The sequence below is a fragment of the Micromonas pusilla genome (assembly GCF_000151265.4).
Source record: "Micromonas pusilla CCMP1545 genomic scaffold MICPUCscaffold_17, whole genome shotgun sequence".
NCBI classification, from domain to species: domain Eukaryota; kingdom Viridiplantae; phylum Chlorophyta; class Mamiellophyceae; order Mamiellales; family Mamiellaceae; genus Micromonas; species Micromonas pusilla.
Window position 1 is genome coordinate 367,949 of NW_003315898.1, and position 17,484 is coordinate 385,432.

At 66.5% G+C, this 17,484-nt stretch overlaps 10 protein-coding genes across 10 annotated transcripts; 4 read left to right on the top strand and 6 right to left on the bottom strand.

Annotated features, from left to right (window-relative positions):
• The first annotated feature begins 96 nt into the window (after nucleotides 1-96).
• On the top strand, nucleotides 97-2,921 carry CitT2 (divalent Anion:Na+ symporter family). The gene is made up of 6 exons (XM_003064349.1): nucleotides 97-216; nucleotides 437-914; nucleotides 1,084-1,174; nucleotides 1,318-1,749; nucleotides 1,939-2,243; nucleotides 2,428-2,921. Exons 1-6 carry the CDS (start codon nucleotides 132-134, stop codon nucleotides 2,804-2,806), a joined length of 1,770 nt encoding a protein of 589 aa, XP_003064395.1. The 5' UTR covers nucleotides 97-131; the 3' UTR covers nucleotides 2,807-2,921.
• On the bottom strand, nucleotides 2,874-4,302 carry MICPUCDRAFT_54370 (uncharacterized protein; the record flags this gene model as incomplete). Its single annotated transcript, XM_003064513.1, has 3 exons — nucleotides 2,874-3,439; nucleotides 3,624-3,780; nucleotides 4,078-4,302. 3 exons carry the CDS (start codon nucleotides 4,300-4,302, stop codon nucleotides 2,937-2,939), a joined length of 885 nt encoding a protein of 294 aa, XP_003064559.1. The 3' UTR covers nucleotides 2,874-2,936.
• A 154-nt stretch (nucleotides 4,303-4,456) lies between these two features.
• MICPUCDRAFT_54371 (uncharacterized protein) lies at nucleotides 4,457-5,209 on the top strand (the record flags this gene model as incomplete). Its single annotated transcript, XM_003064350.1, has 1 exon — nucleotides 4,457-5,209. One exon carries the CDS (start codon nucleotides 4,457-4,459, stop codon nucleotides 5,207-5,209), a length of 753 nt encoding a protein of 250 aa, XP_003064396.1.
• A 628-nt stretch (nucleotides 5,210-5,837) lies between these two features.
• On the bottom strand, nucleotides 5,838-6,185 carry MICPUCDRAFT_8661 (uncharacterized protein; the record flags this gene model as incomplete). The annotated part of the gene is made up of 2 exons (XM_003064514.1): nucleotides 5,838-5,891; nucleotides 5,940-6,185. Coding segments are annotated over 2 exons (300 nt in total), but the record flags the coding sequence as incomplete, so codon positions are not given.
• Nucleotides 6,186-7,298: 1,113 nt separating this feature from the next.
• MICPUCDRAFT_54373 (uncharacterized protein) lies at nucleotides 7,299-8,541 on the bottom strand (the record flags this gene model as incomplete). Its single annotated transcript, XM_003064515.1, has 2 exons — nucleotides 7,299-7,499; nucleotides 7,648-8,541. The coding sequence occupies 2 exons, from the start codon at nucleotides 8,539-8,541 to the stop codon at nucleotides 7,299-7,301; spliced, it is 1,095 nt and encodes a 364-aa protein (XP_003064561.1).
• Nucleotides 8,542-8,666: 125 nt separating this feature from the next.
• Nucleotides 8,667-10,821, top strand: MICPUCDRAFT_54374 (uncharacterized protein; the record flags this gene model as incomplete). The annotated part of the gene is made up of 2 exons (XM_003064351.1): nucleotides 8,667-9,991; nucleotides 10,137-10,821. The coding sequence occupies 2 exons, from the start codon at nucleotides 8,667-8,669 to the stop codon at nucleotides 10,819-10,821; spliced, it is 2,010 nt and encodes a 669-aa protein (XP_003064397.1).
• A 187-nt stretch (nucleotides 10,822-11,008) lies between these two features.
• Nucleotides 11,009-12,314, bottom strand: MICPUCDRAFT_43485 (uncharacterized protein; the record flags this gene model as incomplete). Its single annotated transcript, XM_003064516.1, has 2 exons — nucleotides 11,009-11,695; nucleotides 12,162-12,314. 2 exons carry the CDS (start codon nucleotides 12,312-12,314, stop codon nucleotides 11,009-11,011), a joined length of 840 nt encoding a protein of 279 aa, XP_003064562.1.
• Nucleotides 12,315-12,458: 144 nt separating this feature from the next.
• On the bottom strand, nucleotides 12,459-13,321 carry MICPUCDRAFT_54376 (uncharacterized protein; the record flags this gene model as incomplete). The annotated part of the gene is made up of 2 exons (XM_003064517.1): nucleotides 12,459-12,823; nucleotides 12,862-13,321. 2 exons carry the CDS (start codon nucleotides 13,319-13,321, stop codon nucleotides 12,459-12,461), a joined length of 825 nt encoding a protein of 274 aa, XP_003064563.1.
• A 1,241-nt stretch (nucleotides 13,322-14,562) lies between these two features.
• Nucleotides 14,563-16,119, top strand: MICPUCDRAFT_46042 (uncharacterized protein; the record flags this gene model as incomplete). Its single annotated transcript, XM_003064352.1, has 3 exons — nucleotides 14,563-15,081; nucleotides 15,319-15,744; nucleotides 15,854-16,119. The coding sequence occupies 3 exons, from the start codon at nucleotides 14,563-14,565 to the stop codon at nucleotides 16,061-16,063; spliced, it is 1,155 nt and encodes a 384-aa protein (XP_003064398.1). The 3' UTR covers nucleotides 16,064-16,119.
• Nucleotides 16,120-16,162: 43 nt separating this feature from the next.
• On the bottom strand, nucleotides 16,163-17,360 carry MICPUCDRAFT_54378 (uncharacterized protein; the record flags this gene model as incomplete). The annotated part of the gene is made up of 3 exons (XM_003064518.1): nucleotides 16,163-16,565; nucleotides 16,714-17,028; nucleotides 17,251-17,360. The coding sequence occupies 3 exons, from the start codon at nucleotides 17,358-17,360 to the stop codon at nucleotides 16,163-16,165; spliced, it is 828 nt and encodes a 275-aa protein (XP_003064564.1).
• Between the last annotated feature and the right edge of the window lie 124 nt (nucleotides 17,361-17,484).

A 17,484-nucleotide genomic window follows, 5' to 3' on the forward strand; every position in this document is an offset into this window, starting at 1 on the left:
ATTCTCATCGCCTCGTCCAGTCAGCACGCGGCGACAGACGAAAGCGCGACAGACAGAATCCTCCATTCCGTCGTCGGCGCCCCATTCCTCCGGGCGCGACCTCTCCGGCCCCGCACCCCACACCGCTCACGATGGCTGGCGTGTTCACGACGTCGCCGGTCGCGGCCGTCGCGCCCGCGCGCGCGCGATGCCGAGCGCGCGCTGTCCGCGTCGCCGGTGCGTCCCTCGCCGATCACAATCATCAGTCCGCGTCGCGCCACCGAAAACCTACACCCTCGCGCCATCCGCGCGCGGCGTCCGACGACGATCGACCGCGGACCTTCCCTCCTCCTCCGACGCCCCCTCCTCGTCGTCGCGTCGTTGTCGCACATCGCGCCGCCGACCGATATCTCACCTCGTCTCTCCGCACCTCGTCCCCAATCGCGCTCCCCAGCAGCCGCGACGCCGACGCGCGCGCGACTCGCGTCGCGCATCGGATTCTTCCCCGCGCTCGCGTCGTCGTCGTCGTCGCGCATCGCGTCGTTCTCGCCGAAGACGCTTCATCAGACCGCGTCCGCGTCGCTTCGCCGCGCCCGAACGACGACGACGACGACGACGACGACGACGCGCGCGTCCGCGTCCGCGTCCTCCTCCCCGGTCGTCGCCGCGGCGGGAGAGGCGGCGGCGTCGGAGCCGTTCAAGTGGACGGGCGCGAAGCTCGGCCCGGCGATGATCTCCGTCGCCGTCGGCGTCGTCGTGAAATTTCTCGTTCCGTGTCCCGCCGCGGTGGTGCCCGAGGCGTGGACGCTGCTCGCGATATTCCTGAGCACGATCACCGGGCTCGTGCTCACGCCCTTACCCGTCGGCGCGTGGGCGTTCTGCGGCCTCTCCATGACCGTCGTCACGAAGACGCTCACGTTCCAGCAGGCGTTCAGGCGCGTTCGCATTCGTACTAGTCCCCATACGATCCCGTTCGCGTGGTGAACGCCGATCCTTAAGGACTTTATCCCTCGCGGCGGTGGACGTTCGGTCGCGTTGGTCTATCATCGATCGGTCCCTTCCTTTCGACTGACCGACGAACGAATCGCCCTCTCTGTTTATCAGCGCGATGACGAACGACGTCATCTGGCTCATCGTCCTCGCGTTCTTCTTCGCGAAGGGGTTCGTGCAGACGGGCCTCGGAGACCGCGTCGCGGTGAGACTGCTTCCCATACGACCCCGTTCGCGTGGTGCACGCCGTTCCTTGAGGACTTTTCCTGTCGTCACGCTTCACCCGCGCTTCCCTTTCAACGTTTGACCGGTAAGACGTTCGACTGACCGATCGCTTCACCCGCGCAGACCTTCTTCGTGAAAATCCTCGGGAAGTCCACGCTCGGGCTCTCCTACGGCCTCTCCATCTCGGAGGCGATCCTCGCGCCGGCGATGCCGTCCACGACCGCGCGCGCCGGCGGCGTCTACCTCCCCATCATCAAGTCCCTCGCGAAAAACGCCGGGAGCGAGCCCGGACCGACCGCGAACAAGCTCGGCGCGTTTCTGATTCAAAGCCAGCTGCAGTGCTCCGGGCACTCCAGCGCAATGTGCATGACGGCGGCGGCGCAGAACTTGCTCTCGATGAAGCTCGCCGCGTCGCTCGGCGTCGTCATCGCGTCGCCGTGGCTGACGTGGTTCAAGGTGGCGTGCGTCCCCGCGCTCGTGGGGCTCCTCGCGACGCCGCTGCTCGTGTTCAAGCTGTTCCCGCCGGAGATTCAGGCGCGTTCTATGCACACGCTGGTTCCCGTACGACCGCGTCGGCGCGGTGAACGCCGATCCTGAAGGACTTTTCTTCCCGGCGGTCGTCTCTCTCCGCCCAGGGTCCCTCGGATTCAATCCCGACGCACCTCGATGCCTTTCAACTCCGCTTCTGACGCCTTTCAACTCCACCCCGACGTTCGCTTTGAACGATGGACCCTCGGCCCTCAGGACACCCCGGACGCGCCGAAAGAAGCCGCGGAGAAGCTGCGGAAGCTCGGTCCGTTGTCTCAGGACGAGCGTCTCGTCGTCGCGACGATGGCGCTCACCGTCGTCCTGTGGATCTTCGGCGATAAGATCGGCATGAGCTCCGTCACCGCGGCGATGCTCGGCATGTCGCTGCAGCTCTTCACCGGCGTCATCACGTGGGCGGACTGCCTCAGCGAGAAGGGCGCGTGGGACACGCTCGTGTGGTTCGCCGTCCTCATCGGGATGTCGTCGCAGCTAAACGCGATGGGTTTCATATCGTTTCTCAGGCGCGTTTTATTGTACACTGGTCCCCATACGACCGCGTTCGCGTGGTGAACGCCATTCCTTAAGGACTTTTCCCGGCGCATCTCTCCGCCCACCCCTCGCTTTCAATACCCGCCTTCGACGCCTTTCAACGCCAACTGACGCCTTTCAACTCCACCCCGACATGGGTTTCATCTCGTTTCTCAGCAACTCCGTCGCGGGCGTCCTCGCCGGTTTGAACATGGGGTGGGGCCAGGTCTTCGTGCTCCTCCACGTGTGCTACTTTTTCATTCACTACCTCTTCGCGTCGCAGACGGCGCAAGTCGCGGCGCTGTCGACGGCGTTCATGGCGATGATGATGGCGTCCGGCGCGCCGCCCGTGCTCGCGGGGTTGTCCATGGCGTTTCACACGAATCTCTTCGGCGCCATCACGCACTACGCGTCCGGTCAGGGCGCGGTGTACTTCGGCGCCGGGTACGTGGACCTTCCGACGACGTTTCGCCTCGGCGGCATCTTGGGCGTCGTCAACTTGCTCATCTGGGGCATCGTCGGCGGCGCGTGGTGGAAGGTCCTCGGGCTGTATTGATCGATAAGAGTCGTCGGGCGCTATCTGATTGTACGCAGAGTCGACGACGCGTCGTCGTCGTCTTTTAACGTCGCATCCTTCGCGTTGAAATGAAATCAAATTCTACGTATGTTCTCTCTTCTTCGCGATATCAAGGCGATATCAAATCCTCCGCGTCGCTCCTCCCCCCGCCCATGGAACCCCTCTTCCTTCCCCCCCCGCCGCCGCCCCCGCCGCCGTCCGCCAGCGCCTTGGCGCGTTTCCTGGCGCGCTCGATCGCGCGCGCCGGTTTCAAATCCTCGCTCCGAATCTCGTGGTTCGTCCCCGCCTGCGGGCACTCCGCGCGCCCCGTCCGCGGGTTCTTGTACCGCGCGATGTAATCCATCACCGCGTCCTTCTCGTAGACGTAGCCCTTCTGATCCACCACCGGCGTCGCGATGTCTTTGATGAGAAGCTGCGTGAGCGGGCACTTGAGGTTCGGGCAGTCGAAGTCGCCCGGCCTGCCCGCTTGCGTGACGACGACGTCCACGTCCTCGTCGCTGCCGTCGCTGCCGTCGCCGCCGTCTCTGTTCGCCGCGCCCCCAGCCTTGGCCTTGCGCCTCGCGGCGGCGATCTTCCTCTCCAGATCCGCGATCTTCTCCCGGTACGGCGCGTCTGAGGGTCGTTCCATACGAGCGAATGTCGGGGTGGAGTTGAAAGGCGTCAGGTGGAGTTGAAAGGCGTCGATGGCGGGGATTGAAAGCGAGGGATGGGCGGAGAGACGCGCCGGGCAAAGTCCTTAAGGATCGGCGTTCACCACGCGAACGGGGTCGTATGGGAACCAGTGTATAGAACGCACCCGATTCCAACAATGATTTCGCCGTCGCGTCTAGGACGGCGGCGAAGTCGGTCGCGTCCAACGAGCACGCGTAGTTCTCTCTGAGGTGGGCGAGCGCCTTGCGGTGCGACGCGTGCTCGCGGTGCATCGCGACGAGCTTCTTCGCGTTCGCGAGGACCTGAGGGATGGGGGAGGTCAGAAGGACGACGACGACGAAGACGAAGACGACGACGGCGGAAAAGTTCTTAAGGAACGGCGTTCACCACGCGAACGGGATCGTATGGGGACCAGTGTAGACGACGATCGATCGATCGATCGATCGATCGATCGATCGCGAAGGGTGCCTTGATTCGAGAGCGGGTGGTGGGCACGGCTGTCGCGGCGAGATCTGGCGCGACGCGCGCGACGACGCGCCTCGCGCGCCGCGCCGCGGCGGCCGCGATCACCGCGCGCGCGAAGAGAAGAGACGCGCGACGCGGGCGACGACGACGACGACGACGAGCGAGCGCGCGCGCACCGCGTCTGACGAGCGTCCGTTCGTCTCGCACGCTTCCGCCACCTCGGCGAAGAGATCGAGCGTCTCGTCGAAGTCGTCGTCGAACGCCTCGTACTCCGGCAGCGGCGCGTTCGCGGCGGCGCCGATCGCGTGCTTGACGCCCGCGGCGTCGAGCGCGAGGGGGGGCTCCGTCGCCGCGGCCATGGTGGCGCGAGGGGATCTGGCGGGGTGAGGGCGGGCCGCGACACTTTCAAAAAAATCTCTCGGACTCGTCGAAAAACTCGAAGTCGTTGTTTTTCCGAGGGCACTCACTCTTCGACGCGCGAGCACGCGGCGTCGACGGCTTCGCGAGGCGATCATGGGGCGCCCAAAAGGCTCGGGAAAGTCGTTCGTCAAGTGGTGCAATGAGAGCGGGCGGCGCGGGGCGAGGCTCCTCCTCGAGTGCAGGGAGAAGGACCCGAGTAAGTTCACGAAGGGGTCGAGCTACAAGGCGCTGTGGAAGTGCGCGGAGGAGAAGTGCCGGCATAAGTGGCGTGCGACGGTGAACAGCCGCACGACGAGAGTCAGATTCACCGGATGTCCGAAGTGCGAGAATCAAATGCAGCACAGCAAGACCAAGAACTTCCTCGCGTGGTGCAACGCCAACGGTGAGCTCGGGAAGAGACTCCTCGAGGAGTTTTGCGATACGGAGAAAAAGCCCGAGGAGCTTACGAAAGCGTCGCACTACAAGGCGACGTGGAAGTGTTCGACGTGTGCACACAAATGGAGTGCGCAGGTGAGCAGCCGCACGAAGAGCGTCAACCCCAGCGGATGTCATAAGTGCGCGAATCAAATGCCGCTGAGTAAGACCTACAACTTCCTCGTGTGGTGCAACGCCAACGGCGAGCTCGGGAAGAGACTCCTCGAGGAGTTTTGCGACACGGAGAAAAAGCCCGAGGAACTGACGAAGGGGTCGAACTACAAGGCGAAGTGGAAGTGTCTAAATAAGATGTGCAGGCACGAGTGGAGTATGTGTATGTACATCCGCACGAGGAGCGTCAAACCCGGCGGGTGCCCGATGTGCCACGGAGGAGTCAGTGAGAGAAACCCGAAGCGTGAACGCGCTGCGTGAACGACCGAGGTTTTTTTCCCCGTGGAGAGAACATCGTCGTCGATACAATGCTATGCGTGGGTGCTGTACAAGCGCGCTACGTGTCTATCGCTGTTTCGTCGATTGAGTGCCTGAGGGAAAGGGGGAACGTCAGAAGCGAGGAAGAGAAGAATGAACGAACGAACGAAAGAGAGAACGAAAGAGCCGCGAACGAAAGAAAAGAAAAGAAAAAGATAACGCTCGAAACGTCGTGGTCGTCGCCCATCAGCTCTCATAACATAGCTCTCACGTCGGCGTCTTCGGCGTCGGCGCGGCGGTTCGCGCGCGCCCTCGTCGCGGCGTTCACCGCGCGCGCGAGACAAACTCTCGCGCGTCGTTAAGGATGCGCGTCGATGCTACTGCGCGATCGCGTCGAAGCCTCGGCCGTAGAGGTTCAATTTTTGCATCACTTGGGACTCGACTCAACTCTACTCGGTCGGGCGGGCGGAGAGAGAGAAAAGAAAACGACTGAACGCGACGAAAAAAAACGCACGCACCCGATCCGTTACCACCCCCCGTCGCCATCGTCCTCCGCCCCCCCACCCACCATCAGCGACCGCGTCGTGCGCACCTCCCCCGCGAAGTTCACGCTCGCGAGCAGCGGCAGCGTGGGATGCCACGAGCAGTCTCGAATCGTTCGCGCGCCGCGTCGCCTTCCGTCCGACTCCTCCGACACGTTGTTATTATCCGACACAACGCCTTTGTCCGACACGATCTCGCCGGTGAGGACGTCCCACACGAGCACCTTCCCGCCCGCGCCGCCGGCGTACACGTACCGCTGCCCGGTCGTCGCCGCGGGGGAAAAGTACGCGCGTATGAGCGTCATCTCCACGCGGTGCCCTCGGTAGGTTTGCAGAGAGACGTCGTCGGGATGCCGAAAGTGCCACCCGCGCTCTGGATACCGCATGTACCGGTAGTCCCAGTTCCACACCGGCAGCGGCCTCGCGCGGAGCCTCGCGCGCGCGTCCGCGCGGGTCGCCATCGCGCGCACGTCCCACAGCTTCATCGTCTGGTCCTTGCAGTTTGACACGAAGTGCCGCGCGTCGTCGCGAGAGTCGAGCGACGTCACGCCCTCAGGGTCGTTCCATACGAGCGAATGTCGGGGTGGAGTTGAAAGGCGTCAGATGGAGTTGAAAGGCGTCGCGGTAGGGTATTGAAAGCGAGGGATGGGCGGAGAGATGCGACGGCAAAAGTCCTTAAGGATCGGCATTCACCACGCCAACGCGGTCGTACGGGGACCAGTGTATAGGACGCACCTCCGTGTGCCCGATCAGCACCCCCGCGGGGCCGCCTCCGCGCGCGGCGTCCGACGGCGCGCGGAGGTCCCACACCGCGCACATGCAGTCGTCGCTGCCGGTGTATAAGACGTGGGAGGATCCGGGCTCCGCCCACGCGACGGCGTTGACGTCGTTGACGTGGCCGCTTCGGGTCGTTCCGTAGGAAGCGACGATATCGGGGTGGAGTCGAAAGGCGTCAGACGGAGTCGAAAGGCGTCGTAGGGTCGGACGTTGAAACCGAGGGACCCTGGGCGGAGAGAAACACGCGCCGGGAGAGAAAGTCCTTAAGGATCGGCGTTCACCACGCGAATGCGGTCGTATGGGGACCAGTGTGAGAAGGACGCGCCTGAGGCGGTGGACGGAGACGTCGCGTTCGACGTCGTGAACGTACGCGGCGCCGTCGCTCGCGCCGGCGACGAGCGTCGCGCCGTCGCCCGCGAACTTGAAGCACCATATCCCGAACCGCCGCTCGCGGTGCCGGTTGTTCGGGGTTTCGCCGATGTGTAACGCATCGTGGATGTCCGTTATGTTCGCGACCGACCGCCGCGTCTCTCGGTTGCCCACGTCCACCATGTGAATGATCGGCGTGATGGACGAGTACGCGAGATGCCTGAGGGTCGTTCCATCGTTCAAAGCGACGAATGTCGGGGTGGAGTTGAAAGGCGTCAGGCGTGAAGTTGAAAGGCATCGAGGTGTGTCGGGATTGAAAGCGAGGGACCCTGGGCGGAGAGAAACGCAGGGAGAGAAAGTCCTTAAGGATCGGCGTTCACATCGCCGACGCGGTCGTATGGGGACTAGTGTGAAAAGAGAACGCGCCTCAAGTCTGGCGCGATCACCGCGTCCGTCACCGTCCACCGCAAATTCCTGCAGTGAATCTCCTTCACGATCTTAAAGCCCTCCTCGACGTCGTACACGCGCGCGACGCGGTCCTGGAACCCACACGCGAACAGCGACCCGTCCGGGGAGAATCGGCCGCAGTAGGCTCGCGAGTCCAACTGACGAGGAGGCGGGCGCGAGGGTCGAGGGAGGGAGGGTCCGCGCGAGGCGACGGCGTCGGGGTGGAGTTGAAAGGCGTCAGTTGGAGTTGAAAGCCGTCGAGGGTGGGGATTGAAAGCAGCGAGGGGTGGGCGGAGAGTGACGAACGCCGGGAGAGAAAGTCCTTAAGGAATGAAGTTCACAACGCGAACGGGGTCGTATGGGGAGCAGTCTCAGACGCGCCTGGTCCACGAGGCGGTCGTGATGCACGGGGAGGAAGCGCGACGCGAGCGCGACGCGCTCGCGCGAGCGCCCGGACGCGTGCCGCGCCGCGAGCCCGGACTCGCGGCGGCGCAGGAGGTCGGACACGGACGGCTTCGACGGCGACGGCGCGTCGTCCGCGTCGGCGGCGTCGGCATCCGCGGCGGCGACCGCGGCGTCCGCGTCGTCCGCGTCGTCGTGATTATAATAATCATCGTCGCGTTGGACGACGCGTCGCTTCCGCGCGGCTGCGATCGGCGACGCGGCCGCGGCGCCGCTCCTGCGCCGCGTCTCCGCGACGAGATCGTGGTCCGCCGCCAGCGCGCTCGCGGGCGCGCTTCGCGAGTAGTGATACGTCACCTCCTGCGGCGTGCGCACGCCGCGCACGCGCATCGCGGGGGCGCCCGGACGCGACCGCGGTTCAACGCCGCGCGCGTGCTTCGTCGCGATCGCGCGCCAAACTTGCGGCGTGCGCGCGGCGTCGTCCGACGACGACTCCAACGGGTTGTAAAGCATCAGCGCGTCCGCGGCGACTTTGCGCATCCAGTCCGTCTGCTCCTCGCGCGACGCCTCGGAGTCGGACGACGACGAGGAAGAATCGTCATCGGAAGCGTCGTCGTCGTCGTCGTCGTCGGCGTCGTCGTCGTCGTCGTCGTCGTCCGACTCCCCTTCCTCTCCTTCCTCCTCGTCCTCGCCGCCGTCGTCCGATGCGCCGTCGGTGTAGTACACGCTGTCGCTCTCGGACCCGGGCTCGGGTTCCGCCGCCGCGGCGGCGAGGCGCGCGGAGCGGCGGGGCGGCATTCGGGAATGCCGAGACGTCGTTTGCTCGGGTGCGTTCTGTACAAAAGTTTTTCACCCACCGCTCGGTTTCAACATTTGATCGCTCCCCCTTTCAACTGACCGGTATGGAATGGCCCTCAATGAAGATGACGAGGCGAGACGAGGCGAAGTCGCGTTGCGTTGCCGCCGAAGCGATCCGAAGACTCATTCAGTCCGCCGCGCGCCCGACGCGCTCACCGCCGCGGCGAATGCCCCCCCCGCCCGGGCCCGGGCCCGCCGCCCACCCCGGCGCGCCGACGCAGATGCCGCCGGGGTGGCAGCCGCCGCCGTCGTCGTCCGCGCCGTCGCCGTGGCGCGCGCTCGTCACCGCGGACGGCCCGCACAGAGGACGGACGTACTACCACAACGCCGCGACGGGGGAGACGACGTGGACGCGACCGAAGGACGCGCCGCCGCCGCCGCCGGTCGCGCCGCCGGTCGCGCCGGCGGCCGCGCCGGCGCGCCGGCAGATCGCGATCCCGGGCACGGCGTGGATCGAGGTGGCGCAGGTCAGCGGACCGAGCTACTTTCATCATCCGCCGAGCGGGGAGGTCACGTGGACGGCGCCGCCCGAGGTTGTCGCCGCGCGCGCCGCCGCCGGCGCCGCGCCGCCCGCGCCGCCCGGCGACTCGGGCGCCGCGGAGGCGTTCCAGGCGCAGGTACAGGCGAGGCTAAGGGACATGACCCCGGCCGCGATCGCGAAGGCGTCGGCGGCGGTCACGGGGGCGGTCGCGGGGGCGCCCGCGCCCGCGCCCGCGCCCGCGCCGGCTCCGGACGTCGCGCCGTTCGACGAGGACGACGTCGAGTTCGACCCGGACGTGTACGAGGTCGACGCGCCGACGATCTCGGTCGTGGAAGAGGTCGCGGAGGAAGAGCCGAAAGTCGACGCGGCCGCGGTCGCCGCCGCCGAGGCCGCCGCCGCGGAGGCCGCGGCGGTCGCCGAAGCCGCGGCGGTCGCCGAAGCCGCCGCCGCCGCCGCCAAGGCGGAGAAGGCTGCGATCGCGTCCAACTTCGAGTCGTTGCTTCGCGAGAAGGGCGTGTGCGGGACGTCGCGGTGGGACCGGTTCATGTCGAAACTGTCGAGTGACGAGCGTTACGACGCCGTGAGCGTCCACGCCGAGCGCCGCCGGATGTTTGAAAAGTTTGTCCGCAACTACGTCCCGGACGAGAAGGAGGAGGACGACTCGAAGAAGAAGAAAACACCGGGCGGGGGCGCGGAGGACGGCGACGTGAAGGAAAAGGCGGCTAAAAGAGAAGAGGAGCGGTGGAAGAGAGAGGATAAAGTCCGAAGGGAGCGCGCGGCGGAGGCGGAGCGCATCGCGAGGGAGCGGCGGCGGTTCCAACGCGCCTCCGCCGCGACGCGTTTCGACGCGTTGCTCACGGAGACGGTCAGGCGCGTTCTATACACTGGTCCCCATACGACCGCGTTGGCGTGGTGAACGCCGTTTCTTAAGGACTTTGCCCGGCGGTTCTCTGCGCCCACCCCTTGCGTTCAATCCCCGCCCTCGACGCCTTTCAACTTCAACTGACGCCTTTGAACTCCACCCCGTCGTTCGCTCGTATGGAACGACCCTCAGAGACCCGGAGTCGACGTGGGCGGACGCGCTTCCGAGGCTTCGCGGGGACGTGCAAAACCGCGCGGCGGTGGACGGGCCGCTATCCGAGCGGGAGATGCGCGACGCGTTTGAAACGCACGTCTCCGGGCTGTTACGTAAAGCCGCCGCGGACGCGAGGGAGGCGTTGGAGGCGAAGATCGTCGCGCACGCGGCGAGCGATTTTTTAGACGACGAAGAAGAAGAAGAAGAAGAAGAAGAAGGCACGCCGTCCTCCGGGGGTGCCGACTCGGGTGCCGACACCGACGACGAAGACGCGCCAAAGCGAGAGAAGAATAGGAAGAAGAAGAACCCGCTGACGTCTTTCGTCGCCGCCGCCGCGCTGCTCGGCGACGACCCCAAGTTTGAACGGTGCCCGCTCACCGAACGCGCGTCGCAATACGTTCAGCACGTAGAGCGGTTGTGCGTCAAGCACGGCGTCGCGGCGCTTCCCGAGGAGGTCAAGGCGCTGCGGGACGAGCTCGAGGCGGCGAGGAGAGAGGAGGACGAGGAGAGGCGGGCGGCGCGCGACCGCGAGCTGCGCGGGATGAAGCGGACGTTGGAGGAACGCCGCGATCGCGACGGAGAGAGCGACGGAGGAGGTAGGGATTCGCGGGATTCGCGGCCGCCGCCGCCGCGTCGACGACGGTCGCGGTCGCGGTCACCCTGAGCGATGACTCACGAGCGTCGTCGCCCGTCCGTCGTCCGTGACACCACTCGTGACGTAGTAACGTCCGCGTCATTAGCGTTATCATTAGTTAGAGATCTACACGACGACGACTCCCCCCCCCGCCGCCGCTTCTTCGACACTGGTCCCCATACGACCGCGTCGGCGTGGTGAACGCCATTCCTTAAGGCTACCGCTCCCGCGGCTCCTCCACCGGGACGAGCTCGACGCCCTCGGAGCCGTCGGGATGCATCCCATCCCGCCGCCGTTCGCGCCTCTCCCGCGCCGCCGCCTCCGCCTCGCTCCTTCGCCCCTCCTCCGCCTCAACCTCCTCGAGCGCGCTCCACAACGCCTTCCCCTCGCGTCTGCCCTTCACCCGCCTCGCGACGACGCCGCCGACGATACCCAGGACGACAACGATCACTGCCATCGCGATCAGAAAGCCGTACCGCGAGTCGCTCGCCTCGGCGCCGCCGTCCGCGACGCAGAAGACGCCGCCGCCGCCCTCGCCGAGCGCTCCCGCGAGGACGTCCCTCTGCGAGTCGTCGCGCGTCAGCGTGAACGACGACCGCATGAAGTGGCCCGTCTTGCCGCTCGCGGAGGTGATCGTGAACGTCGCCTCGCGCACCGTCGGATCCGTCGGCCCGCACCACAGCAGCGCGTGCGACGACGCGGTCAGCCGCACGTTCGCGCGCTGGCCGTCGCAGTCGGACCCAGGGACCGCGGGAATGAGCTCGCCGTCCAGGTACGCGCCCTGGTCGACGAACGCGCCGCGCGACGTGACGAGGAACTGGACGAAGCGACGTCGGGGTGTAGTGTTCAAAGGCGTCAGTTCGAGTTCAAAGGCATCGAAGGCGGGGATTGAAAGCGAGGGACCCTGGGCGGAGAGATGCGACGGGCAAAGTCCTTAAGGATCGGCGTTCACCACGCCGACGCGGTCGTACGGGAACCACAGCAGTCACACATCGTGTGAGATCGAACGCGCCTGGACGTCGCCCGCGAGATGCGAGACGTTGAGTCGATGGCGGCAGCCGCCGCAGAAGACGCCGACGGGAGGCGCGCGCGCGCCGGTCCAGAGCGTCGCGTCGTTCGCGAGGACGTCGGACGCGTTCGCGAACGTCACGGCGACGGTCACGGAGGAGGACGTCGGCGCGCCGTGGCCGCTGATGGCCATCCCATACGAAGCGATGTCGGTGTGGAGTTGAAAGGCGTCAGGTGGAGTTGAAAGGCGCCGAGGGCGGGGATTGAAAGCGGGGAGTGGGCGAAGAGATGCGCCGGGCAAAGTCCTTAAGGATCGGCGTTCACCACGCCGACGGGGTCGTATGGGGACCAGTGTATAGAACGCACCTGATGGCGAACTGCGGATGCGCCGCGTCGCCGCACTTTCCTTTGCTCATCTTGGTCGGGTACGCGTCGGCGCGATGACGCGGGAGCGACGCGAGGAGGGAGAGGAGGGAGAGGAGGAGGACGGGCGCGGCGGGAGGGGGGCGCGCCATCCTCCCCGAGGAGGAGGAGGAGGACGCGCGCGACGCGCGGGCCATTCTGCCGACGACGCGATGAATTATCCATTGTTTGGCGCCGCAATTTTATTTCTGCAGCGTAGTGCACTTCTAACCTATCGCGCTACATACTCCTTATTACTATCGCCGCATCCCGGGCGGCAAGTGCGCCGCCTCGCCCTCCCCCCGCGCCGCCTTCACCTCCCCCAACGCGCGCTCCAACGCAGCCTTGATGACCGGCAAGAGGACGTCGTCGTACGCGCGGTCGACAAAGTGCAAACCGTCCTCGCGGTAGAGATTAAACCTCGGCCGCGGCGGCGACCCCGGCGATGATGATCCCTCCTCGAAGAGCCCGGGGTTCACCTCCACGTACGTCAACCGCGGCGCGTTCGCGGCGCAGTGCGCCCTCATCGCGTCGTTGACCGCGTCCACCTCGTCCCAAACCGGCATCTTCTGCGGCGCCTTGCACACCGACACGAAGAGAATCCGCTCGACGCGCGGTCCGACTGCGTGGGTGAAGCGATCGGTCAGTCGAACGTCTTACCGGTCAAACGTTGAAAGGGAAGCGCGGGTGAAGAGTGACGACGGGAAAAGTCCTTAAGGAACGGCGTGCACCACGCGAACGGGGTCGTATGGGAAGCAGTCTCACCTCTGTCGCAAAACGCGGCGAAGGCGTCGCGAATCGCCGCCGCGCCGCGCCCCTCGTTCACGTCGTTGCTGCCGCAGTAGTACACGATAATCTCCGGGTCGTGCGGCGTCGCGATCGCGTCCACGACGCGGAGCAGATCTTCGGTCGTGGACCCGCCGAACGCGCGGTTAATCACGCGCGTCGGCGCGAAGTCGGCGTCGAAATCTCGAATCTCTCGCCACTCTCGGAAGATGGAGCTGCCGACGAAAAGCGCGGCACGCTTCGGCGGCGGGTCCGCGGCGTCGATCCTGACGAAACGGCGTATCTCCGGGTCGAACCAGTCCCCCGCGGGTTCGAAGATGGGCGGCGGCGTCATCGATCCCGCGGGGTATCTTCGCGACGATCGAAGACGTCGAGGACGCGACGACGACGACGACGACGACGACGGCGGCGACGCGTTGACTGTCGACGACGCGAAGATACCCCGCCACCGCGCGACGCTCATGCGCGCGGGGCCTCCGCTCCGCCGCCGACGCCGCGCCCCGCGTCTGCCGACCGGACCCGCCTGCGAGGACGAGGAAGCGCGTGGGGGGGGACTGTGTGGGCGTCAGCGTCGAGAGTAAACCCCGTTGAGTTGGCGCGTTGTCTCCGCGCTGGTCACATGACTGTGTTATGGCTAGCCGCTCCGGCGCCGCGCGCCGCGAGAGCGGCGCGCGTCGTCGCGGAGGTCCCGCCCGCGAGGGCTGGCACTCTCTGCCGCGTTGCCCGGGGATTTTCGCCCGGTGTTCGAGTGATGTCGTGAAGGAAAAGTCCGCCCGGGCGCGTCGGTCGCGAGCGACCGCGCGCGCGATTTAAATTCGGTCGGGTCCGTTGCGTCCACCGAGGGTGACCCTTCGCGCGCGCCCACCTGATGCGATGTTCGTCCGCGTGGTCGATTCGATTCGACGCGCGTCGCCGGCCGTCGACGGGGCGATCCTCGAGCGATGCGCGCGGAGGCGCGGACGAAGGTCGCGCTGCGGACCCGGCCGCTCCTGCGGGAGCGGCGGGGGCGCAATGGCAACCCTAGACCAGATCGCACTCCTCAAGTTTCGTCGTCAGCGCAGTAGCGGCGGCGCGCGGTTAGCGTGCACTGCGACGAGATTCTGTTGTTAGCTTTCCGAGACGAGCATTGGCGCGCGCGCGATGCTCGCGGCGAGCATGACCGCCGTGGCGCTGTCCGCGCGGTGGGCGACGTCGGGGGTCTCATCGCGCGTCGCGCTCCGGCGCGTCGCGCAGAGAGGCGGAGGAGGAGGAGGCGATCGGCACCGTCGACTACATCATCGTCGCGAGGGAGGCGTCGTCCTTCTCGCCGCGTTTTCCGACGACGGCGGCGGATTCGCCGGCGGCGGAAGAGGCGCGCGCGCGTCGTCGTCGTCGTCCTCCGCGCCGGGACGCGGCGGCCGCGGCGGACGCGGTGGTCGCGGACGCGGCGGCGGCGACCGCGCCCGCGCCTACGGCCCCGTGAAGCGCAAACCGCGGCAGATGACGCCGTCGCAGCTCGCCTCCGTCGCGGCGCTGCAAGCCGTCGCGGACGCGCGCGCGGTACCGCGATGCGTCCTCCAGCGCGGGAAGGCGAACATGTTCCTGGACGGGAACCCGATCGTGTACGGCGGCGCGATCGAGCGCGTGGAGTTAAACGCGAACGGCGATCGACTCGCGACCGGCGACGCCGTCGTCGTCGTCGATCACGCCGGCGGCGTCGTGTGCTGGGGGACGTACAACCCGAAGTCGATGTACCGCGTCCGCGCGTTGCAATCCGCGTGGGAGACGACGGTCGCGACGACCGAGGACGGGAGGGTCGCCGCGGTGTGCGACGTGCGCGAGGCGATGCGAGGGAAGGTCCGGGTTGCGGCGGCGTTGCGCGCGGACCTCGGCCTCGGTGGCGCGCTCGCGGACGACGACGACGACGACAACCGTCGCGAAAAAGATCGCACGGACGCGTACAGGCTGTTGAACTCCGAGGGCGACGGCCTGAGCGGCGTCTGCGTGGACGTGTACGGCGCCACCGCGGTCGCGTCCGTGTCCGCCGCGTGGGCGCGGCTCAATCGCGCGGAGATCGTCAAGGCGCTGGGGACGTACGGACGCGTCGCCGACGTCGTGTGGCGAGAGGACGCGAAGATGCTGAAGCTCGAGACGGGCGAGGACGCCGACGCGGACGATGACGTGGACGATGACGTGGACGATGACGACGAATCAGAGGGCGAAGACGGCGCGGCGGGCGAATCTCCGACGGCGACGGCGACCGACGAGATCGCGCCGCGGTACGACGCCGCGACAGGCGAGCCGGTCGCCGGCGAGTCCGCGCCCGTCGTCGTGACCGAACGCGGCGTCAAGTTCGAGGTCGACCTCGCGCGCGGGCACAAGACCGGCTTCTACGTCGACCAGAGAGAGAACCGCGCCGCGGTGCGACGGTTCGCGTCCGCGCCCGGGATACGAAAGGTCATGGACGTGTGCTGCTACACCGGCGGGTTCGCCGTCAACGCCGCGCTCGGGGGCGCGAGCGACGTCACGGGCGTGGACAGCTCGCGGCCGGCGTTGGACGTCGCGGCGAAAAACGCGTCGTTGAACGGCGTCACCGACCGTATACGATGGGTCAAGAACGACGCGTTCAAGCACCTCGACGCGTGCCTCGAGAACGGCGAGGCGGGGACGTACGATCTGATCGTCTTAGACCCGCCGAAGCTCGCGCCGAACGTCAAGAGCGTCGCGAGGGCGGTGCCCAAGTACGTCGGCATGAACCAACGCGCCATGAAACTGTTGGTGCGTACCTCCGTACTACGTGTCACGACCACATCCACACGAATTGCCATGTCATCTATATACGTACTTTACTGACCAATCGCATCGCGATTATCGTTCTCGTTCGCAGCGTCCCGGGGGTATTCTGGTGACGTGCTCGTGCAGCGGCGCCGTCACGCAGCAAAAGCTTCTGCCCGAGATCGTCGCCGCCGCGGCGCAGAGCGCGGGAAGGAAGGTCACGATGCTCGGCGCGCCCAGAGGCGCGGGGGAGGACCAGCCATTGGACCCGTTCTATCCGGAGGGGAACTATCTGACCGTCGTCGTCGCGCGAATCGCGTAGGAAGTCGGGAGTCGTTAGTATTATTACGTGACTACAATATAAAGATACCGTATTCTTTCCGACGAATCTCAACCTCCGACGAGACGCGAACGGTCCTCGTCACACGTCGATGCTGGAGTACGTCGCGTACGTGTCCCCCGACCCGTCGCTGTACTTCCGTCTCTCTCCACCCCCCCGCGCGTTTCCGCCGCCGTGACGCCCGTCTCCCGCGCATACGGTGTTCTGCGCGAACGCGCCGCCCGCCGCGCTCGCCAACCAAACGAAGAAACACAGATGGTTCGACCTCGCGCCGAGATCTAATCCGTGCTCGTACACGTCCGTGATCTTCGACACCCACAGATCCCCGCGCGCGGACGTCCCGCTGCGCCACATCCAGTAGTTCGCGCTCGACATCATCAAGAACCCGCCCGTCGCGGCGTACGTCGCGATGTTCACGGTCGAGGTCACGCCTCCGGACCTTAAGCTTCGCAGGCTGTCTTCGTTGAGCGTGCCGAGGAGGTATCTGCGCTCGTCGTGAAACACGCGGAGGAACGCGATTGGTCAGTTCGTGTGTATGTATAGATGACGTGGCTGCGTATCGCGTGTGGTTGAAACGACGAACGACGCGAGAGAGAAGGTGGAAGAGAGAGCGAGGGGGAAATTAGACGCACCCGGCGTATCCGCCCGCGGCGAGCGCGACGACAAAAAAATATTCGCTCAGATTCCAAATCTCCGCGGCGACGTTATACATCAGCGCCGCGCTCGCGACGCCCGCGCTCGCGCCGAACGCCCTCGGCAGCGTCTCCGCGCGGAAGCACCACACCAGCGCGAACCACGCGCAGACGCCGACGCACGCGCACGCGATGAGCTTCGCGTCGTCCGAGACGGCGGGCGCGTGGAAGAAGAGATTCGCGATGATCAGAGCGACGAAGAAGCCCGCGAGCACCACGAGCGCGTGCTGGAAGAACGCGTCGTGGTAGCGATTCCTGCGCGCGCGCGGAGGAGAGGCGAGGAGGGGAGAGGGAGGGAGGAGCGGTTTGTCAGGAGGGAGGATTGCGACGAGAGGAGAGACTCGACGACGCCGATGACGCCGGGATCGAGGAGGGATCGACGTCGAGAACTATGGATGACGCGTCGACGGCGAGACGTAACCGCCGGCGACGATGGGGCGCGAGGGGGTGCGGGCGATGAGGGAGGCGCCCGCGCACCCGCAGCACGCGAAGCCGATCCCGAGCGCGAGGACGATGGCCGCGAAGACGTCCGACACCGGCGCGTTCCCGCCGTGCGCGTGCTCGAGGTCTTCGTCGTCTAAACCCATGACGCGACGCCGCGCGCGCGGAGGTGTGCGGGGGCGCCGACGACGGCGGGAGTTGTTGACCTCGACTGCTCGAGTCCGGTCACGGTCACGGTCAGCAGGCAGCCAGGCAGCAGAGCCATCTCAC